The following is a 23,459-nucleotide window of genomic DNA, read 5'->3' on the forward strand; positions in this document are numbered from 1 at the left end:
AAAGTTTTTGCGAAACTATCGATAGTATCGATAGCGCCAAACAAGTAACATTGCAAGTTTATTGATAAATTTTACAATACTATCGAAAATAGAACTATCGACCGTATATTCAATGTACTCTGTGACTATCGATAGTAATGTAGTAGTTACTGTCAGTTTTTCCTTAACTGTCGATACTATCGATTGTTTTTTGGAACCTTCATAGTACTTGTGTGGTACAATCGATAGTCTATCGATATTCGATATTGGACTATCGAGTCGATAGGCAACTCTATTCTATTTATTAATTTCATAGGTATGTATTTAATTTTCAATTATGATATTGCGAAGATTTGGGTATTCAATTCATAATTTATTTCACCAAATTTAGCAATTATTGTTATAGAACAGTCTGCTGTCTAATGGTTAATTAAACTACAATTTAATAATGGCGAAAAAAATAAATTTTTTCATACTTAGCGGCGACCCAGGTTAGCTTTTAAACTTTGGCTGCAACTCCTTTATAGTGACTGGATCCTAAAGCCAAATTAATTGAAGAATATCCCAAAAATTTACAGGTGTAGGCAAGACAACTTTGACAAAAAAAATATGTTTATTATTGAATGAGAAAGGAGTGAAAACAGTCGGCTTCTTCACAGAGGAGGTTAGACGTAATCAAGTAAGAGAGGGATTTGATGTGGTGTCATTAAATGGAGAGCGCGGGAGATTAGCTAGAGAAAAGAGCTTACTTTCCTCTCCGGCACAACATACTGTTGGAAAATATGATGTCCTGCTACAAGAATTTGAGAATATTGCTTTACAATCTATGAGAATGGTAATATTTTTAACAGACTTAAAAAAAAAAGTGAAACAAGAGTTAATGTAGTTCTAGATGCGATATAATATTATAATTGATAATTAATAAATTATATTTGATAGAGATAATATTTTTTGGAGTCGGTGCCACAAACCATATCAAGAGTAGGTTTGTGCAGCTAATTGGCACTGGCTCAAAAATTTTTTATTATAGAACTACATTAACTCTTGTAAGTATACTTAATATATTCGGTACCTAATACATTAAATTATTTTTACTTTTTAGTGTTTGTTATTGAAGTCAGTTTTTATTTTTTGAACTTTTTATGAGTCTGCATTGCAATAATTTTAGAGTAGTATAATTATTACGACAAACATTAAAGATTTGTTGTTAAAACAGGTAAAGTATTGTTTGGAAACCTAAATATTAAGAAATTAGTTCACAGCTATCAAAGATACAAAAGGATTGAAAACATATTTTGGAGAGTATGCCCTAGAACTTTTGACCTGGTTTCTCCTTCACCTTCTACTATTGTACTGCAAGGCATCATTATGGTCTGGGGTCTGCAATTGACATAGTCGAAATACTGCAGACACATACACAATTTGCTTCCTCGTTTCTAATTCGAACTGCTACCTTCGAACTTCCAGCACCAGTTTTCCCTTCTGATTTTAGTAAAGGTACCTTCAAGTTAGGAGTGAATAGACATCTAGGCAAGTGCACTCCATCATAGGTTGCATCATCACTTGCCAGCAGGTGTGATTGTAGCTAAGCTCTAGTGTAAGATAATATAAGTAAATGAAGAAAAGTGATAGGTAATCACAAAAATGTATGAATAAAATTGGGGTAAGTATTTAATTTTGATGCTTTTTTCCAGAAGCCTGAAGATAATGAAACATGCGTCCTAGTCATAGATGAGATAGGGAAGATGGAATTTTTCAGTACAAATTTCAAGTCGAGAATAAAGGAAATCTTTAGTCCAGCTTCAAAAAATATTGTGCTGGCAACAATACCTGTGAGACAAAGTGATCCTCTTATAGAGTCTATTCGGAACAATAGTAGGAGCAAAGTGTGGATTGTAAGTAGTCATAGTTTAGGTAATATAAACTTGGCACTACACTTCCAATATTGTTATCTACATTTCAAAATAGCGATGAGCGATTCATTCGATAACAATAACAACTGACCAATCGACATTTACAAAAGTTTAAAATATCCATTAAAAGTATGCTCCTGGCAAAAGCTTATTACACAATCGAAGATTATGTAAATGATAAAAAAGCATTTGACTCTTGAAGGTTTGACTCGCTCCAGCAATGCGCGGGGCTGCAATTGCTTGTATAGTATGGAATATTATTGTAAATTGAAGAATTGAAAAGAGCAACCGCCGAGTTTCTTGCTGGTTCTTGGTAGGAACGGGATTCCGAACCAGTGGTAAATTATTTGACGATTCAAAAGCCCTTGTAAAAGTCTATTTGAATAAAAATCTATTCTATTCTATTCTACCGAAAAACTTCTTTTCTATTTGTTCAGTTGTTACTTAGCGCGTGGGCCTGGGAGAATAAATTGTTCAATTCATTCGTTTTTTTTTTTAACAATCACCCATCGCTATTAATTTTAAAAGTACCTGTTGCTTTGGATATCTCAGCACAAATTATAATAGCAAAAAAAAATAAGCACCAAACTCAGAAAGCTCTAATTGCAACAAGGATTAATTGCACTAACCACATCTTACTGTTTTTTAGGTAACAAGGGCCAACAGAAATACAATTCATGAAGAAATAGAAAGAGAAATATATAAAGCAATCAAAATATAATTCCAATTTTTCCTCTGTATTATTTGATAGGTACCTACTTAAATATAAAAACTAAACTAAGAATTACAATCTCAAATTCTATTTAAGTATTTATTCTATTAATTATATTTACAGGATATTTACATGACATTGTTATTATTATTTACGCAATTACAGCCTTTTTACACAAGTCACCGCACGACACGGTAAAATCCGAGTGCCATATATTTCTATGTATCGTTTACTCCATACAATTATCTACTAGGTACTACATTATGGTGGGAACAGACTGACGCAAGATAACATGCAAGGTAATTTGGAAGGAGCACTTCATCAGTGTGGATGTAGCGCGCGCACGAACTTACTACCTACACGCATCGTTTCCGCCGTGTGCTCCTTATAGTGCGTTTCATCGAATCACATCACACTAATATTATAAAGGCGAAACTTTGTGTGTGTGTGTGTGTGTGTGTGTGTGTGTGTGTGTGTGTGTGTGGGTGGGTGGGTGGGTGGGTGGGGGTGTGGGTGTGGGTGGGTGGGTGGGTGTGTGTGTGTGTGTGTGTGTGTGTGTGTGTGTGTGTGTGTGTTACTCCTTCACGCAAAAACTACTGGACGGATTTGGCTGAAATTTGGAATGGAGATAGATAACATCCAGGATTAGCACATAGGCTACTTTTTATCCCGGAAAATCAAAGAGTTCCCACGGGATTTCAAAAAACCTAAATCCACGCGGGCGAAGTCGCGGGCATCGGCTAGTAGTACCTATGGCGTTATGTTGGCTCCCCTGTCTGTTGGGTGGTCATTGGCACCATATTGGCATGAGAAGACGCAGATTTTGTCTATTTTCATTTCATTCATTCAGGAAAATCAAATGAAAATAAACAAAATATGCGTCTTCTTATGCAAATATGGTGCCAATGACTTGGACAGACAGGGGAGCCAACATAACGCCATAGATACTATTCGATGAAACACACTATAGATGTGTCCATACTTGGTTTGTGTTCGCGCGTCTCAAAAACCCGTCCACCAAAAGGGCAAATTGCGGATCGCTCTGCGCGCGAATTGGAATGCTTGTTACATAGTCCAACGAATGCATAGGTGAACTCACTTGCGCAGCGAATCAGCTTCGAAGGCTATGCCGCTAGGTCATGAATTCAGCGCACCATCAGCAAGATGACCTCAGACCTCAGACCTCGTCGTCACGCGTGAATTCTACTATTTGGGACTGATCTACGTTTTAATTTTAGTGAAGGCATAAAAACTATGTGAGAGATGTGAAGGAGGCATTCTGTCGTCACACCTCGACAGTTTCTAGTTAGGTTAGTAACTTTAGACCGTTATAATGTAAGACTCTGCATCTAACATTGATGCAGACGTTAGGTTGCGGGCAACTTCTTTCATTGCATGTTACCTTGCGTCAGTCTGTACGCGGTATCACAGATTTTACTCCATAGAATTACAACCCTGTTTACTCATTCAACGAAACCGCACAAGACACTTTTACAGACAATGTCTATGTTGTATTACAGCCAATCACAACAATTGCGATTGTAATAATGATTTATGTAGGTTTTCCGGAATCAACCTACTGATCACTGATTTATATATATCTCTAGAAAGCTAAAAGGACTTCGTCTGCGATGGCGTTTGCTGGCGCGCGTGCTGTGCTTGTTTGGAGTGTTTTTTTTTGTTAAGAGTGGCTGGTTTTTGTGTTAGTTGGTGTTTTTTGGTGGTGGAACTGACTGGGAAGCGCTCTAAAGGGGCGCCGCGCGTATGTCGGCGGGCGCCGGCGCAGACGGAGTCCATACTTGTATAAATTCAATAACTTGAAAATATCACAAACTTGACATTGGCTAATCAGAGTAAAGCCAGATTTAAAGAAAAAAAAAAAAGAAAGCTAAAATAAACCCTCAACTGTCATCATCAGATAAATCATCAAATTGTCCATCAGATTCATGTTCCACTTTTGGGTTAATTTTTCTTGCATATCTTATTTGGTCAGCCATTGGTACGACATGGGCATCTATGGGACAAAAGTTCCCTTCTTCCATTTTTTTCTTGACATAGTACATCCACTGTAATCGAGTTGATACTGATCCACTGTCACGTGACTCATGAGGGACCCAATAATCGTCCGAGTCCCAGTCTTCTTCTGAGCTAGAGCTGACTTTCACATCTGAAATTGTCATAAAGTTACAGGTGAAGCTAAACAAAAACTTTAGATGTAACAGAAAAACCTAAGAGCGTAACATAAATATACAAAAGCCTTCAATCATCCATACTAATATTATAAATGTGAAAGTGTGTCTGTCTGTCTGTCTGTTACCTGCCTAACTGCTGAACCGATTTTGATGAAAGCTACAGACTTGGGGAACATCCCGGGGAAGGATATAGGCTACTTTTATCCCGGAAAATCAAAGAGTTCCTACAGCATTAAAAAAAAACCGAAATCCACGCGGGTGAAGCCGCGGGCATCCTCTAGTAAGTCATAATCATCACACTTAATATTATAAAGGCGAAAGTTTGTATGTGTTTGTGTATGTTTGTTACTCCTTCACGCAAAAACTACTAGACGGATTTGGCTGAAATTTGGAATGGAGATAGATAATATCCAGGATTAGCACATAAGCTACTTTTATCCCGGAAAATCAAAGAGTTCCCACGGGATTTCGAAAAAGCTAAGTCCACGCGGACGAAGTCGCGGGCATCATCTAGTAAAACAAAAAGTTCCTAGTGTAACACAAAAATAAAATCGATCATATTCATAACTCATAATATAAAGTGTATAAAGCCCTTTCCAACCACATATTATGCTTTTGTCAGGCTTTTGGAGCTCTGGAGTGACCAGGCCAGGTGCCCCTCCAGACATGCTATCCGTTACACATAACAGGAATATCCGTGCTATATTCCAGCAAATGTAATGCACTTGCTTAGTTTTAATTTTGCTATGTCTTACAAGTTCTATTTTTTTTACATTTTAATTTTGACACTTATAACAAGATAAAGAACAATACTAAAACCTGACCTGTAAACTGCCAATAGATAGCACTAGTTGTATACAGTAAGTATAATAATTGTTTTTCTGTCGCCCTGTGTTGGACTAACATTGGACTATATTTATATTTATAAACTCAGATTTTTTCCTGGATCATTTATCTGATTTCCCATTCACGCTGACAAAAAAAATCTTTGGAAACCCCCACTTAGTTGGATGTAACATCCGTTGGGTCGATTTTTTTGTATAAAAAAATTGCTTATGCCACCTGGACCATAATAACCAATCGATTGACACTTCATTTATCAAAATCGGCTCAGTAGTTTAGGCGCTACAGGGGAACACATACATAGACTGCTAAAATGATAACTCCTCCTTTTGGCTTTGCAGTAGTCAGGTAAAAAGTAGTCTTTGTTTATTGTTTTGTACTAAAAATCATCCTAGTGGTGTTAAAAATCGGACAACACTGGCGCACCGTGCATACATGTTAGAGCATGCTCCAGGACATTGATGGAGATGTGTAAGTACATGTAAAATGTTTTTTACCATCCTTGATGGAACTCTGAGGTGGGTATATTAGTGCTTAAGAGTTTAATCTAGGTCTTCTAGAGGTAACTATTTACATTGATTCCCAAATAATTTTAATGTTAGTGATTTCTATTACCTTCATCCTTTGTTGAGCTGAACAATAGTTCATCGTCAGTCATATCTTTAGAATGCTCACTATCAGATGTTAGTTCTTCCTCTTTTCTGTAAGAGAAAATTTTAGTTTTACAACCATGATTAATAAGAATCATTTTAGGCTGACGCACAGCAATGTAACATTCTTTAAATAAAAGATTTAAAAAGTAGTAATTCTAAACTGATACGAGCATTTAGGCCTCGTTCAGGAAGACAAGAACCCTGCAGCACCCAGCACACGCCAGGGGAAACAGCTGCAGTGTCAGTCACATGCTACCAGCAAAACCATGCCACCAGTCCATTTAGTATGATGCCAAATAGAAACCGACATGGGTCATGGGTGTTTAATAAAACTGCCATACCCCTTCCAAGCTAGCCCGCTTCCATCTTAGACTGTATCATCGTCTACCACCATGTGAGATTGCTGTTAAGGGTTAACTTGTAACTAGGTAAGTACAATTATATTACACCCATGTGAAAACAAACCCATCCCACTTTTATCCAGAGGTCTTTCTACATAATATCAAGTATACTAGGCGCATGCTAGAATGAAAAAGTAAATTCTTAGTTACGTTTAGTTTACCTGCCATCAATTCTGTAGTCATTAGTAGCTCTGACTATTTTTCTTTTCTTTAAGTACTCCTCATCATTAGGTTCTTCAAAGTAGTTTTGTCCCAAGTCAACTTCTAATAAGTGTTCAAAACCATCTGGTATTTCCTTTAAGTAATTGTTATACACGTCCAATCTTCTAATATTTGGTAATTTACATATTTCAGTAGGTAGGATGCAAAGTTTGTTATAGTCTGCAGAAAAGCTTGTTATTTTGCTCAGATTACAAAAACTTTCTGGCAAGCTGATTATGCAGTTGTAGGACAGAATGCATATTTCCAAGTTTTCTAATAAACAAAACTCTTCAGGCAGACTATCTAACTTGTTATACGAGAGATTAATCTCCTTCAGAAGTCTATATAATTGTATATTCAAGTTTACATTATAAACATTTGTGTTACTTAAATTTAAATATTCTATATCACAGCACTTTTCCATTCCACTACAAGGCACATCTTCTAATTGGTTTAAACTGTACAAGCTAATATCACTTGTCCCTAACGTTAGGGACTTCACATTCGGAAAGGTACCAATGAATTCAGTATGATCAGTTAATTTACAGTTATAAATTATTACATTGGTAACTACAGTTTTGTACTGGAGCATTTCTTCGTAATAGCCATCATGGAAAGATTTCGTTATTTGAACATTGCAACTTAAATTAATTTCATTTAAATGTGCTGTTGCTTTTGACCAAACCCAGTATGGAGGGCCATGTAAATCGTTATTGGATAAATTTACTGACTTTATTGTATGGCAAAATTTAGGTATATCGTCGAAATAGATTATGTTATTGTGCGACAGATCCAAAACTTTCAAGTTTTCTAGATTTAATACTGGAATTGGCACTTCACTTAGTTTGTTGTGTGAAAGATTAATTTCGGCTAGATTTTTAGGTATTTTCACATTTTCATCAATAGCTGTGAGATCCCTGTTACTCAAATCTAGGATCGTTAGGTGTTCTAAAAGAACTATGTTTGAAGAAACACCATTTTGGGAAAATTCACATCTTTTTTCATCAGCCTTGTCCTCGTATTCAATTTGTTTGGTCTCGTCCATTTATGATGTGGATGGTTAGGTGTTCTAAGAGAATTATGTTTGAAGAAACCTTATTTTGGGAAAATTCACATCTTTCTTCATCAGCCTTGTCCTCGTATTCAATTTGTTTGGTCTCGTCCATTTATGATGTAAGTAAATTCAACATATTTAAATATTACGAATTGGGAAATCATGACAAACTATCTACAAAATTTTATTAGATTCCAGTAATCAATTATATTTTTTTAAAACAACCTCAAAAATAGTAAATACCATCAATGAAAAATACAACGTGAAACAATTTTCTTTCTAGTTAGTAGTTTCTACTTCTACAGACTAAAAAATTCAGTTCGCTTATGTCAAAACGTTGTGTCGGCGTCGATTTCAGTCATTCGATTTCAATGTGTCACAGTAGTCACGGGTAACTTTAGAAACAGAAATGGCGGTATAAAAAATAGTCAATCAGTCACTAACAGCTTAGGTACAAGTAATGAGGGCAAGCGAGATTATTATATTTAACTAGCAGTTGCTACTGCCTTATAGCCTGCGACTTCATCTAGTGATTTCCCATGAGATTAACCAATTTAACGGAGAGTAGGTGGTACAGAGCTCTGGTGCAGAAATAACTTACATCCTATCCAGGAACGGATCTGTGCAGGAAGATCAAAGAGTTTCCATGGAATTTTTAAAGATCCATCGACAAAAGGTACACAGATACATTACATCCTGGAAATGGACATAGGCCATTTTAGTCCTGAAAAATCAAAGAGGTCTTCTAGATTCTTAAAAACCTAAATCTACGCGGCTGAAATCGAAGGCATCATCTAGTTATTAATACTTAATCGTCATCATGAATTAAATTATCAAAGCTCGGGCACATAGGATAAAATTATGTGGTAAGTATAGTTTGGTTTTGCAGTAGGTACCTATACACGACCAAACGTGTACCTACCTACCTAGTGGGTACCTACCTACTTATTCCTATTTCTAAATATTTCAAAAATGTTTACAAACTTAATCTTTCTCTCGGTCCAGGCCTAATGTTTTCTAAACTTTCTACCTGAATTCTCAAACGTTTTGTTTCTGCTGGCCGAGAATCACGGCTAATAAGGATCACTAAAATGAATTTAAAAAAATATTTTCGACACTTGTTTGTTTTTGCAGTTTTAAGTGAATGTATAATGTGTAGTAAGGCTTCGGAGGAATATAGCAAACCCGATATAGCTAGAGTAGGAAAAACGAGGCGGGACAAAATGCGTATGTATCTATCTACTATCCATAATAACAATGAATTTCGGCTACGGCGCAGGCCAATCTCCATGGAGATTATCCAACTGCGCGGGAAATACTCGTATTAAAATGTACAAGAGTGTCTGCAAACACTTTCCCTAAAGCCGAATTTACATTACGAATTTAGTGGCATGAAATTAGTTTCATTAACATTAATTTCATAAGCAGTCTGATTTCATACGTATTGACATTAGTTGCGTGACAATAATCTCAACATTCATGAAAGTAATTTCGTAATGTAAATTCTCCTTTACTCTCATAGTCCGATAGGACGGAACTCCGACACGACCGGAGAGGGATCAGGATCGATCATTTTATCCCCTTTTACGGATTGAATTTAAAATATATACTTTTTTAGCGGACGTCTACGTTCATAACGCTGCATTTATTATATGCCAAATTTCAGCCCGATCCAGCAGTTTGAGCAGTCAGTCAGTCAGCTTTTTCTTTTATATATTATTTAGATTTTTTTTGTTGTTTTGTAACAGGACAAAAGACAGCAGTGGGCACATTTTCAAACGTTATAGCACAGATACAAAATTTACCCAACATGGATTTGGGAAGGAAATTCAGGACCCCTTGCAAATCGGGTAACAAATGCGGAAAGGTGAGTATTCAATAGCGATTATTTTCTTGTGGAAGTAAAAAAGATATGCCTAATTTAAATGGTGCTCAACGTTACAAAATAATCAAAAGTCTTTATAAAAAACCGGCCAAGTGCGAGTCACACTCGCGCACTTGGTATAGTTATCTTACTTTGAAAATTAAAACATTTTTTATTTTATTTTAAAAGATGTAACCACAAAGTCGGGGTTTTCAGATTTATTTCTGTACTTGTGCTATAAGACCTACCTACCTGCCAAATTTCATGATTCTAGGTCAACGGGAAGTACCTACCCTATAGTTTCTTGACAGACACGACGGACAGACGGACAGACAGACAGATCGACAATAAAGTGATCCTATAAGGGTTCCGTTTTGTCCTTTTGAGGTACGGAATCCTAAAAAATGTGTTCACGAAAAATTTAATTCACTAAATCACATATAGATGGCGCAGACCGTTATTAACTTGCAGAATTCTAGGTAAAGGCGTTAGGTTAGGTTATCTTGTACGATGGAGTCGACTCGCACTTGACTTGTTTATTGGTTCCAGGTAATAAAAAGGCTGATGGTGCCAAAGCTAGCTCAGCTCGAGAATACGATAATGGGAATAATGAAGGAACTGTCCAAAATGCCCCCCGGCTCCCGCCTCCCGGACAAGTATACCAAAACCGAACCGATCAAGCTGCTGTTCGATCAGAACTACAAGTGAGATTATTTTTTTTAAACTATAAATTATACAGGATGTACCTATCCAGGAATTCCAGGACGCTAGCAAAAACGAAGACAGGTGATAGTACTGACAAAATATGTACTATAAAAAACACGAAAAAAAAAAATTAAAAAATTCTGTATTTTTAAAAGTTCATATTATTATATTGCAAATAAAACATCTGACTGACGCTAGAGGTAAACGAACATTGCGTAAGCAGACCACTTGGAGTCAATGCCGCGTCGTAGCTGGGGCATTGACTCGAATTTTGCACGCTATACATTGCGGCTTTGAAAAATACTAAATCACTAATACTACAAAATAAGGTAATTTAATTAATAAGTTTATTGGCATTGGATTGTGTTAAGGTAATATAATAACAACGCTGAGTTTTCGCTAGCGTTCTGGTTACAATCTGTATTATTTTGTCACTAGACATGGTGTCTATGGTGCAGAGCACACACAGGCGCAGGATAATAGCACTTTGACTTTGCTTAGATTTGCGACTCTTTAAAAAGAAGCAGAGTTATTTAGGAACTCTATACAGGGTGTTATATACTTATAACCAGAACGCTAGCAAAAACTTAGCGTTATTATTATACTACCTTAACACAATCCAATGGTAATAACCATTTGCCCTATCTTGTAATTTTAGTGATAGGTCAATGGGAAGTACCCTATAGGTTTTCTTGACAGACACGACAGGCGGAACGAAGGACAGACAGATAGACAGCAAAATAATCCTATAAGAGTTCCGTTTCTCTTTTTGAAGTATGGACCCCTAAAACATTGTTTCAGGGAAGACGTGTGCATGGATAAGCTGGAGTCGTGCCTCAAAGAGGACAAACGCCGGAAGCGCATCCTCAAGAAGCTGTTCTTCAAGAAGTACAACTCCTTGCGACAAGAGCTCATCGGCTACGGCGGGAGGCGGCTTTGGGGCGGGGAGGGCAACCTTTTCTATAGATAGTTTTAAAGCGAGCCTCGATAGCTTAACGGTTGAGGAGCGGACTGAATTCCGAAAGGTCGGCGGTTCAAACCCCACCCGTTGCACTATTGTCGTACTCACTCCTGGCACAAGCTTAACGCTTCATTGGAGGGGAAATGGGAGTATTAGTCATGATTACCATGGCTAATATTCTTTAATTTAAAAAATAATAATAATATTTAAATAATAAAATCGATAAAAAACTATTTAGCGTTTACTTTTCCCTCAATATAACAAAAGTTAGTGTTGTAAGGTAGGGTTTTTTAAGTCAAGAGAAAAAACCGCGATAGACTAGTGGTTAAGAAGTCCTCTCGGGAGGTTGGAGGTTCGATGCCAGACATGCACTTTCCAGAGTTATTTGCGTTACAGCAGTTACAGCTGAAGCTGTTATGAAAAGACGTGTTTTAGTCTAAAATTGCAGAAGAATCGATGCGTTTTTACCAGAGATTTAAACTATGATGACAGAATGGCTACCTACCTACTAGGATGGACTAGCTATTTATAAAGTACCTAGGATTTCGTCTGTGTTGGTGTTGGCTGCCGGGCGTGCTTTACCTTTTTGGATTGTTTTTTTTTTTTGTTAAAACTGACTGGAAAGCGCTCTAAGGGGGTGCCGTGCGTGTGTCGGCAAACGCCGGCACAGACGGGGTCCATACTTGTATAGTTTAACTAACTTGTTACAAATAACTACAAACTTGACATTGGCTAATCTTTGTAAAGCCAGACGAGAGAGAAAAAAAAATAGGGTACCTAACTATAGTACGCGACAGGTCGAAACCCGCACATCCGCACAGTCCTGGCGCTAACCCGTGCGGAATAGCGCGGGTGACGTGTAGGTGTGCGGGGCCCTCTTCCATCTCATACCTCGATGGCCATCTCGACCTGTCGCGTACTTAACTAATACTTGTGCCTTTTGGCGTTGATACTTGGAACCGTGGGGCCCGGGGGCTTGAGCTCTTTCTGAAGAAATTTCGAAAAGGGTCATCGAGTCAACCGGGGACCCGAGAGCTGGCAGCTACCTTGGGCAAAGAATTAGTTTGGCCATCAGGGGTAATGCTGCCAGCATCTGGGGTACAATACCTCACTGCGGTGGTCTCGATGACATTTAATTTAATTTATTTTAGTTTTCAATTAAAAAAAATTTTTTTTTTAGTTTTTTTAAAAATTTAAGTTTATGTTATGAATTATCAATTACTATTATACCTAATTCTGTATGTAAATACTTTATTATTGACTTACTCCAGATGTTAGGGCACGTGACTATAAGTAGGTACAAACAAATTGTTAATAACAACCATAACAACATAATCACGTGTAAGCAGGGTTACAACAATGGTATAGTTTGGATCAACATTTTGATGTTTTCTAAACTTTCTGGTTACGGAAGTTTTCAGAACTAGGTCTGGTTTAGCCAAATCTAAACTAGTAACCACTGTGAGAATTAAAAGTTAAGCCTGGCAATGTCTAGACCTAATTAGATATCATTAACGTAAAAGAAGAAGTACAAAAGTAAAGAAAACAATCATAGCAGTAAAAGTAATTTTGTAAATTGTTAATAGCAAAATGTGTGAAAAACAATTGAAACTTCAGATTGTCATAGTAGTTTTATGTGTAGTTGTTAAAGGACTGCATGCTTTTGATGATAGTAAGTAGTTTAATAGCAATTTTTAATCTCTCCTCATTCTTTTTTAATTATAATTCAGATACAAGTTAGACCTTGACTGCAATCTCACCTGGTGCTAAGTGATCATGCAGTCTAAGATGGAAGCGGGGTAACCTGGAAGGGTATGGCAGCTTTTTTTTATTAAATCCAAACCCCTTTGGTTTCTACACGGCTTCATAACGGAACGCTAAATCGCTTGGCGGCACAGCTTTGCCGGTGGGGTGGTAACTAGCCTCGGCCGAAGCGAAGCCTCCCGTAAAATGACCCGTATGATTGGCTGGTGATTGATGGTGATAATGAGTATACTACTCTATTGAAACTTTTTTTAACCCCCGACCCAAAAAGAAGGGTGTTATAAGTTTGACGTGTGTATCTGTGTGTCTGTGTATCTGTGTATCTGTCTGTGGCATCGTAGCGCCTAAACGAATGAACCGATTTTAATTTAGTTTTTTTGTTTGAAAGGTGGCTTTATCGCGAGTGTTCTTAGCTATAATCTAAAAAAATTGGTTCAGCCGTTTAAAAGTTATCAGCTCTTTTCTAGTTTTCTTTTAGAAAAGAAGGTTAGATAACCCTTAGCTTCATAATATTCAAGTGTCAATTGACAAATGTCAAGCTGTCAAGATGGACGTTGCCTAGATACATAGGTAATTATTTATTTGAAAATGATGTTTTGGAAAACTCAGATACTTTGGACCGTAGGCGCGGAATTGTCCAAGAAAATCGGTTCAGCCGTTTGAAAGTTATCAGCTCTTTTCTAGTTACTGTAACCTTCACTTGTCGGGGGTGTTGAAAATTTTTAATTTACACTTGTGGATTCTGAATGTATCAGAGATTAGCTACGTTGCTTCAAAGTTGTTTCTAATTTGAATTTTTCCCTTGAAGGTCTTCTTTTTACGGTGACACGAGCACCCCGCTATTTTGGAATTTTACAAGACCATCGTGGACAACCGCTTTCAGTGGAGATTTCCGAAGAGTACATGGACCAGGATTATATTGCTACAAACAGGTGGAATTGATTCTTTGAACTTTTCTTTTGCAGTCATTGAGTCTTTTGAGTCTGAAGTCTGAAATTTGAATTCGAGGTCTATATAGCATACTTTGATTTTGCTCAGACTAAGCTCCAGCTAAAACGGGACAGATTTATGCCAACGATATAATGCTGTCTCGTTTCAACAGTTTTTTAAGGTGATGCGACGGGTGACGGGTCTGCCCGCGAAATTAAAGTTTAATTTGGTTTTTCGCAATTTGTAAACTAATACGACAAAGTAGGCATAGGGCACTTTAATTGCACCATTTTATTTTTATACTAATATTAATATTAGTTTACAAATTGCGTAAAACCAAATTAAATTTGAATTTCGCGGGCAGACCCGTCTCATGCCCCTTAAAGGTGCCCACGCACTTGAACTGAACTGCAGCTGAACTGCGCGTCGCGGCAGCGCCCCGCACGATATTCTCTCCAGCCGCGACGCGTGGCAGTGACTCGCTACGCGGTACGCGCGTCGCGAGTCACTGCCACGCAGTTCAGTTGCAGTTTAGTTCGAGTGCGTGGGCACCTTTAGTCTGAACAACGTCTTTGTTATAGATCTCAACTTGAGTCATTATAAACATAGCTAGGTACATTTCAAATTTACTAGTATTAAAACATAGTATTTTTTTTCAGAAAGAGGCATAAAATCAATTGGAACAAGTAAGTGGTTAACGATTTTTTCTACTATATCATCTTAAAAATCTAATAATTCTGACCATCAAAAGGAGTGCAATACCTACCTACCTACCTACCAAGTACCTACCTACTTTGAATAAATACGTAATAATTTGAGTTTTAGTTTGAATTAGTAGTAGGTGTAGGTATACCTATTCCTTGCGAGTCACATAATATTCAGTCAATTCTTCAAAAAAGGGACCAGGACAATAATCAACCAACGATTGTAATTTCATGTATTTTCTACATCTTTTTCAGAAATCCTCTGGATATGGATGACTTTGACGATGATGAAACAGATGAAGCATTTGATGAAAAGGACAAAGACGTAAAATTACCTAGCCAATTTAATTTACAGGCAGGCCCAGTGTAAACTATTTTAGAAAAATAAAACTTAGATTATATAAGTTACAGGTATTTTCATTTTCCCACTGCTAAGTAAAGATAAATTAAGTTCCAAGTTGTAAATGTGGTGATGCTAAAATTAATAATTGTAATTTCTTTGTTACCCTGCATTTAGAGCAAATAAATGATTGATTTGATTTGATTAATGACGCAAGTGGCTGACGATGTTGACGATGTAAGGTAATGGACATTAATTTTTGAGAAGCTTTTCAAGTGCAGATGACAGACACTACGGACGGACGGACGGACAGACAGACAGACAACAAAGTGATCCTATAAGGGTTTCGTTTTTCTTTTTGAGGTACGGAACCCTAAAAAAAGGCGAACTGTAAAAAATGGGCAGATCATAGATCATGTGAATTTCAGAGAAACACTACAAACTACTAGTAAATAGTTCAACTGCAAAAAAACAACAGTATATTTTAATAAATAGTTTCCTTTAATAAACCAATAATAATTAATGTATTTTAAAAATAATAATTAATGTATCATTATCGGAAAAGGAATCTGGGTATTGGCTTCATGCCTTGCCATCCAAGAATCTCGGCACCCTTTTAGATAATGAAAGTTTTCGTGTGACTCTAGGTCTCAGATTGGGAACACCGCTGTGCCATCAGCACAGATGTCCGTGTGGAAAAGAGGTTGATAAATTTGGAATCCACGGACTCTCTTGCCAAAGGAGCGCTGGTAGGCTATTTAGGCATGGCTCTCTTAACCACACGATCAAAAGGGCTCTTGCCACCATAGACGTTCCTGCGCTCATTGAGCCGGCAGGGATTAGTCGGGATGATGGCAAGAGACCTGATGGATTGACGCTGGTTCCCTGGGAACGGGGACGGGCGCTAATGTGGGACGCAACGTGCGTTGTCACATTGGCCCCGTGTCATATCAGGGAGACAGTATCAAGACCGGGAGCCGCAGCAGAAATGGCTGAAAACGGCAAGCGGCGCAAGTATGCCTCTCTTATTGAGAGTTACATTTTTGTTCCGTTTGCCGTGGAGACCCTGGGGCCATGGAGTCTTAGTGCAAAGAAATTTTTACGAGACATTTCACCGCGTTTAATAGCCTCATCGGGTGACAGAAGGGCTGGCTCATTTTTTGCGCAACGGATCAGCCTGGCTGTCCAACGCGGAAATGCAGCCAGTATTCTTGGCACCATTCCACGCGGGCATGATTTGTATAGTAATTAGATAAGGCTAGCTTTAAGTTTTATTGTAATATTTTCAATAAAAAAAAATTGTTAAAAAAAAAAAATGTATTAAAAAAGATACACAAAGTATAAAAAGTATCAAAATGCAGACAATGAGCTCAATTATTTGTCCATGTCATCGTACATTTCTTTCAAGTGATCTTCGATTTCTTTCTGCTTCACTGAATTTGCGGGACCGATCGGCATTTTAGCCATTTCTAAAGACTCCTCGGAATAATCCGTGGTCTCATCAGAATACATTTCCTGTATGTGATCCTGATAGATTTTCTCGCATTCACTGGGATGCTCACTCTTCATGGTGCTTGGATGATAGCCTATGGCTTCTATTGGACCCAGGGTGAGGTATGGAACTTGAGTCGTCACTTGAAAATGTTTGTCTGTTGGCAGAAAAATAGTAAATACTAGTTAATACCCGCAACTTCGTTCCCATGGATATAAGTTTTTCAAATCATGTGGGAACTCATTAACTTTTCGGGATAAAAAATAACCTATGTGATAATTCACGGTATAATCTATCTCCGTTCCCAGCTAAATCCGTCCAGTATGTTTTGCGAGAAAGAGTAGCAAACATCCATACATCCATCCATACATCCATCCATACATACAAAATTTCGCGTTTATAGTATTAGTAGCATGTCATTAGCAGTTACCTTAACCAGAACCAGAGTAAAGAAAAGCGGGGATTTGATTTCGGGCACGCACCTCTATAGTTTTTCAGAATTATGTGTGTTTTAAGGAATTTTGTGAGGTAACCTGTATGATTGAGAATTCTTTACAATGTTCTCAAAGGTGTTCTTCGAATCTCTAATCGACTTATTATAACAAAATTTCTCGACTCGATTTATTATAACAAAAAGCCCATTCGAAAACTACTCTGTAACTGGCTACTAATTAAAAATTTTCTCTTTTCTTGTTAAGCTTATAGCTTTTTCTTCAATTTAATTTAACAAGTGTAAATTAAAAATGTATAAAACTCCCGACAAGTGAAGGTTACAGTAACTAGAAAAGAGCTGATAACTTTCAAACGGCTGAACCGATTTTTTTGAATTATAGCTAAGAACACTCTCGATCAAGCCACCTTTCAAACAAAAAAAAACTAAATTAAAATCGGTTCATTACTTTAGGAACACGTCAAACACCCCTCTTTTTGGGTCGGGGTTTAAAAAACACTGGTAAAATAACTTACAATCAATATGATCCGGTATGATCACAGTTGCAACAGTCTTCGCAACCCTTTCGTCATAATAGTCCCCGATTATATCCACCTTCCCGCCCTCGTACACCTCCCTATAGTGTGGTTTTTGACTACACTCGTCTTCTAGATGCCGTCTCCCGGACCTGGAGTGTGGTATGTGTGGTGGTGGGACTTCTGTCAGTGGTACGAATCTGGAGCCTAGGCTACGTCCAACTGGTTTCACTTTTGTTAATCTGGGGAAGTTAGAAAAAGGTAATATTATACCTATGTGTCAGCCTGTGTCAGCCAATTCCCAAAAATATTCATGAAAATCCAATTAAAATCTGTAACACCGCTAATTAATTATTTGTTAAATACATAAAACTAAACTATAAAGCAAGTAATTTTAGTTTTGTAAATCATAGATGCATCAGATCTTAAGGATATTTAAAACAGAAATGGATGAAAATTTTCATTATTTTATGAATCAATGTGAGAAATTGGTCCAATTGGAAGATGATAGATTGTTTTATGTAGAGGAAGCTGCAGACAGAGGCTAAGAGTTAATCGCTTATGCCCTAAAACAGTCACACTAGGATATATTATATCTCGGACTAAAAGACAGACACAATATGATTCCCAGTAATACACCTTAGGGTAGGAATAAGTCTTGATAGATAATATTGATAGATTAATATGTAGATTTGATATTAAAAATCCTAGGGAAAAAAATGAAAGGTTAGAAAAGCTTAAGAATAAGAAGAAAAAGGCAGCTGTACAAAAAGCTAGTTATAATATGATGTATACTCACATGTTCATCATAACACTACCCTTTATCTCCGATGTAACACGTCTACAAACTAAAACTAATGGAACAAGATATACTAAACACTTCATTTTCACCTATACTCCCTATTACGCATACATTTTCCGAACTGTGTCAAAGGAAACCAAGATCTGATCGAAATTTTGAACTTAAACGCTTTATAGTTTGTCTTCAACATTATGAATGTATAAAAGTGCATTGTTTTAGTACAATGCAACAGGTGTGCACCTTTTTGATTGCTTTTTAATTGATATCGGGTCTATTACATAAATCGGTGCAAGAAAAGTGTGCATACCTAATAGATTTGTGTCGTTTGTTTGCTGTGTGGTAATGTAACCCTGTATCTACTTATTTTTCCGTAAATTTTTATACTAATGCAGAGAATATTTTGTTGCTTCCAAAATTGCTCATAAAAATATTTTGATATCTCTTTGTGTAGCATTTTTAACCCCCGACCTAACAAGAGAGGTGTTATAAGTTTGACGTGTGTATCTGTGTATCTGTCTGTGGCATTGTAGCTCCTAAACTAATGAACCGATTTTAATTTAGTTTTTTTTTGTTTGAAAGGTGGCTTGATCGAGAGTGTTCTTAGCTATAAACCCAAGAAAATCGGTTCAGCCGTTTGAAAGTTATCAGCACTTTTCTAGTTACTGTAACCTTCACTTGTCGGGGGTGTTATAAATTTTTAATTTACACTTGTATTTATGTCATGATTTTTTCATTTACCCCAATGGATGTCGATAGAGCTGGAATTTTTTTCTCAGCTGTGTGATAACATGATTGTGAGATGAAAGAAGTGCCGAAACGAGCAGCGAGTGAGGACGATTTTTTTAACTAATACATGATGCAACGCATAATGCAGTTGGGCAATAAGAATGTGAAAACTTCCTGAAAACTCACTATGCCACTAATCCATACTAATATTATAAATGCGAAAGTATGTCTGTCTGTCTGTCTATCTGTCTGTATGTCTGTCTGTCTGCTACGTTTTCACGGCCCGACCGCTGAACCGATTTTGATGAAATTTGGTACAGACTTGGGATACATCCCGGGGAAAGACATAGGCTACTTTTTATCCCGGAAAATCGAAGAGTTCCTACGGGATTTCGATAAACCTAAATCCATGCGGACGAAGTCGCAGGCGTCAGCTAGTGCCTAATAAAAAGCAATGATGAGGTCTGGGTTGGAGTGTGTTTGGCTAGAAGATGCCTATCCACTCTTGCCTTGAAGGTATTTAGATTGTACGTAGTAGGTATAATGTAAGCTGTGATAGCCTAGTGGTTAGAACGTCCGCCTCCTAATCGGAGGTCGGAGGTTCGATCCCGGGCACGCACACTAATTTTTCAGTTATGTGCGTTTTAAGCAATTAAATACCTATCACTTGTTTTAACGGTGAAGGAAAACATCGTGAGGAAACCTGCATGCCTGAGAGTTCTCCGTGTTCTCAAAGGTGTGTGAAGTCTGCCAATCCGCATTGGACCAGCGTGGCAGACTATGGCCTAAACCCTTCTCATTCTGAGAGGAGACTCATACTCAGTAGTGGGGCGGAAATGGGTTGATCAGGTATAATATGAATATGGTGTGATTCATATCGTGTGAAATAAGTGAGTAGTATATGGGGAAATAATAAAGATTTCTAAGTAAATTCAGTAATATTTGTTTTTCTTCTTCTTATAGAGCACAGGGTCGAGGTGCCAGGTCTGGTTGCCGCCGCAGGAGATGAGCGTGAAGCAGCCTCCGTACACGATGGGCGGGTCGGTGTCCGGCACACAGATGTTGTCTTGGCAGAATGTTGCTGTGCCTGTTGAAAAGAGAGATAGGGTAACACCACGCGTCACGAATGTTGAAACTAGGCAGAGATCAACGTTTAGTTTCGTCCATTCCGTCTGTTTGTGTATCACAGCAGAATTTCAGCACAGTTATAGAAAATCTGCCAGGTACATACAGAGGCATAGGTACTTATATTTTAAAATTTGAATTAAAAAAACAGGGTAGTTACGTACCTCCTGAGACCAGGACGTGAAAAGCGAGAGCCGAAAGATTTTTTTTTACTGTCTTGAGTGAAATCTCGTCTTAAATTACAATTCTTGAATTAAAAATCCGTTCATATACTTACCACTAGCTCATGATGCCCACGACTTCGTCCGCGTGCATTTAGGCTATGAAAATCCCGTGGGAACTCTTTGATTTTCCAGGATAAAATGATTTTGTTTGCTAACAAATTACCTTCTTTCTTAAAACAGTATGGGTCAATTTTTTTGATAATTCTTTCATTCCACAAACTTGTAATTTCTAGTGCTATTTGTAGGATGTTAGTTTCTACTTACCAACGTAACCTGTAGGGCGCGCTTGCCTTCTATTCTTCACATAGTCAACAACAGCTTTGGACAGCGCGTAGAAGTGCTTGCTGGCTTTGTAGCGCATCTTCGCGAGGGCCGCATCGCAGTCGCCCTTGTCCGCACGGCAGTGGTAGGCCAAGTTGCGGGTGTTCGCCTTTATCATCTCTTCCCTTAGGACTTTGTATTTGGTGTCGCTTTGGAGCATTTGGGCAAAACGGACGTTTACTGGAAGAAATACATATAGATTAATTTCATCGTAGATCTAGATTTCTTAAAATATAATAAAATAAGCTTATCCCCCCGATTTTGTCGGCGTGGATTTAAAGAATGATTCTTCTAAAAAAATCTCTAGATTGTAGTGTGGTGTAGGCTATGCGCTATCTGTCAGTCAGTCAGTCACAGTTAAATATATTAATATTTTTGGTCAAGGTATACCTAATGATTCTGTATCTAAAAATCTTGTGGTAGGTAGTGAAATGAACATTTCGATAAATTGGTGACTTTTTGTAGCTAAGTAACTTACTTGCCATAGATATTGTAGTCTAGTTCAAGGAAAAATTTTGAGATGTTAAATTAGTTTTTAACTAGCCGATGCCTGCGACTTCGCCCGCGTAGATTTAGGTTTTTCGAAATCCCGTGGGAACTCTTTGATTTTCCGGGATAAAAAGTAGCCTATGTGCTAATCTAGGATATTATCTATCTCCACAGCTAAATCCGTCAAGTAGCCTTTGCGTAAAGGAGTAACAAACACACACACACACACACACACACGCACGCATACACACAAACTTTCGTCTTCATAGTATTAGTGTGATAGTGTGATTAACTTACACCCAGCTCCAACGAGGTAAGCCTCGCTATGCGTTGCATAATGTAAAATGTTTAATAGAAAATAGCCCAAAGCCACTCTCCACATAACTGCAGTGTCGTACTGGGTTATAGCTACATCGTTAAACTGAAAATAACAATTTCAAAGTTGTTAAAATTTTCAAGCAATTAGTTGGCTTTAAAGTTATTTACGAGGAAAAAGATAAGTTAAAAAAAAGGAAAATATGTATGGCGTGTTTAGGTATTTTTTAGTTTAGCAGAAACGCAAAAAGACAAGTGAAGGTTACAGTAACTAGAAAAAAGCTGACAACTTTCAAACGGCTAAACCGATTTTCTTGGATTATAGCTAAGAACACTCTCGATCAAGCCACCTTTCAAACAAAAAAACTAAATTAAAATCGGTTCATTAAATTAGGAGTTACGATGCCACAGATAGATACACAGATCCACAGAGCCACAGATTAACAGATACACACGTCAAACTTATAACACCCCTCTTTTTGGGTCGGGGGTTAAAAAACAGTCAGAAAATATGTATAGTTACATTATGTAAGACAATAAACATTTTACATACATACATCTATACCTACGTATAATAAAACTGTAACTGGACGATTTCTGTACATTAAATATATTTTGAAAATTTTATTCGGAGGAATATATTATATAAATATAATATAAACCAACGATATACCTAGACGGTAAATTGTACCAAGATTGTACCGTGCTTTTCTATTTCATGAAGAATTTAAAGTAGGTTTATTTACCCAAGAATTACATATTCAAATTTCAAAGTTACTTAAGTATTGTTTTTATAGTTTTCTAATAATGGATTTACAAAAGACTTAGACTTTCAATTTGGAGCCTTAAGAGGGCTCTCTCCGTCACTCGTTTCATACAATCGTAGTTCCAATTTCATTTGAATATTAAGCAACCAAAGTCCATGAAATTTTGCATACATATTCTAGAAACTAATATCTATGTCTGTGGTTTTCCAGATTTCTGTTAAAATATTCGGATTCAAAGTTACGCGGTTTTAAAAATTTTCATACAAATCTTTGAGCCCCTGTAATTTTAAAACTACATATTTTTAGAAAAATCTAAAACACCACAGACACAGATATTAGTTTCTAGAATATGTCTGCAAACTTTCATGGACTTTGGTTGCTTAATATTCAAATGAAATTGGAACTACGATTGTATGAAACGAGTGACGGATAGAGCCCTGTTAAGTTACACTACTCGTCTAACCCATTTCGAATAATTACAAACACAGATTATTTTGTTCGAATGCCACTATATTACCACACAGGCTATGGTCAACCTAAATACACTAAGTTTATCATCATTCCGCATGTTAACATTTAGCCAAGACAATGCAGTGAAGGTAAGCTGATACCAATTAACAATAGGAACCATTGGCAGTCGGCTCGCACTTCAAACAATGAAATTCCTTAATTACTTCAGCGTGACAACGTACGAGAGATAGCTCCGAATTTTAATCGCAATCCACGCTTTAGTCCAAATTACTGCATCACCTTTTAGGGGATTTCAGTCAATAGAATTGACTCTCTCCCTGCTCTACCAAACCTACCTGCGTATATATTATATCCTACTAGCTGACGCCCGCAACTTCGTCCGCGTGGACGAATCCCGGGAGAACTCTTTGGTTTTCCGGGATAAAAAGTAGCCTATGTGCTAATCCGGGATATTATCTATCTCCATTCCGAATTTCAGCCAAATCCGTTCAGTGGTTTTTACGTGAAGGAGTAACAAACACACACACACACACACACATACAAAC

The 23,459-nt window shown here is 37.3% G+C and overlaps 5 protein-coding genes across 7 annotated transcripts; 2 read left to right on the forward strand and 3 right to left on the reverse strand.

Moving 5' to 3' along the window:
• Nucleotides 1–296: 296 nt before the first annotated feature.
• Nucleotides 297–11,551, forward strand: LOC123871583 (nucleoside-triphosphatase THEP1-like). Of its 2 annotated transcripts, XM_045915455.1 has the most exons (5): nt 297–470; nt 558–814; nt 1,677–1,874; nt 10,362–10,516; nt 11,319–11,551. In XM_045915455.1, the coding sequence occupies exons 1-5, from the start codon at nt 428–430 to the stop codon at nt 11,485–11,487; spliced, it is 822 nt and encodes a 273-aa protein (XP_045771411.1). In that variant the 5' UTR covers nt 297–427; the 3' UTR covers nt 11,488–11,551. The 2 variants fall into 2 exon arrangements, with proteins under 2 accessions (XP_045771411.1, XP_045771410.1); XM_045915454.1 differs by lacking the exons at nt 297–470; nt 558–814; nt 1,677–1,874 and adding exons at nt 8,958–9,175; nt 9,697–9,815 and having other exon boundaries at nt 11,319–11,535.
• Nucleotides 3,489–9,547, reverse strand: LOC123871580 (leucine-rich repeat protein soc-2 homolog). The gene is made up of 5 exons (XM_045915450.1): nt 9,537–9,547; nt 6,855–8,223; nt 6,255–6,340; nt 4,494–4,771; nt 3,489–4,217 (listed from the first exon to the last, which is right to left on the reverse strand). Exons 2-4 carry the CDS (start codon nt 7,937–7,939, stop codon nt 4,506–4,508), a joined length of 1,437 nt encoding a protein of 478 aa, XP_045771406.1. The 5' UTR covers nt 7,940–8,223; nt 9,537–9,547; the 3' UTR covers nt 3,489–4,217; nt 4,494–4,505.
• A 1,276-nt stretch (nt 11,552–12,827) lies between the features above and the next one.
• On the forward strand, nt 12,828–15,282 carry LOC123871586. 2 transcript variants are annotated; one of them, XM_045915460.1, is made up of 4 exons: nt 12,836–13,150; nt 14,051–14,174; nt 14,832–14,858; nt 15,132–15,282. In XM_045915460.1, exons 1-4 carry the CDS (start codon nt 13,069–13,071, stop codon nt 15,244–15,246), a joined length of 348 nt encoding a protein of 115 aa, XP_045771416.1. In that variant the 5' UTR covers nt 12,836–13,068; the 3' UTR covers nt 15,247–15,282. The 2 variants fall into 2 exon arrangements, with proteins under 2 accessions (XP_045771417.1, XP_045771416.1); XM_045915461.1 differs by lacking the exon at nt 14,832–14,858 and having other exon boundaries at nt 12,828–13,150.
• A 1,246-nt stretch (nt 15,283–16,528) lies between these two features.
• LOC123871582 lies at nt 16,529–18,771 on the reverse strand. The gene is made up of 3 exons (XM_045915452.1): nt 18,474–18,771; nt 17,675–17,916; nt 16,529–16,865 (listed from the first exon to the last, which is right to left on the reverse strand). The coding sequence occupies exons 1-3, from the start codon at nt 18,557–18,559 to the stop codon at nt 16,591–16,593; spliced, it is 603 nt and encodes a 200-aa protein (XP_045771408.1). The 5' UTR covers nt 18,560–18,771; the 3' UTR covers nt 16,529–16,590.
• A 1,355-nt stretch (nt 18,772–20,126) lies between these two features.
• On the reverse strand, nt 20,127–22,234 carry LOC123871585. The gene is made up of 4 exons (XM_045915459.1): nt 22,200–22,234; nt 21,659–21,782; nt 20,816–21,052; nt 20,127–20,289 (listed from the first exon to the last, which is right to left on the reverse strand). Exons 1-4 carry the CDS (start codon nt 22,218–22,220, stop codon nt 20,135–20,137), a joined length of 537 nt encoding a protein of 178 aa, XP_045771415.1. The 5' UTR covers nt 22,221–22,234; the 3' UTR covers nt 20,127–20,134.
• Between the last annotated feature and the right edge of the window lie 1,225 nt (nt 22,235–23,459).

Source organism: Maniola jurtina, chromosome 14, assembly GCF_905333055.1.
Source record: "Maniola jurtina chromosome 14, ilManJurt1.1, whole genome shotgun sequence".
Lineage (NCBI taxonomy): Eukaryota > Metazoa > Arthropoda > Insecta > Lepidoptera > Nymphalidae > Maniola > Maniola jurtina.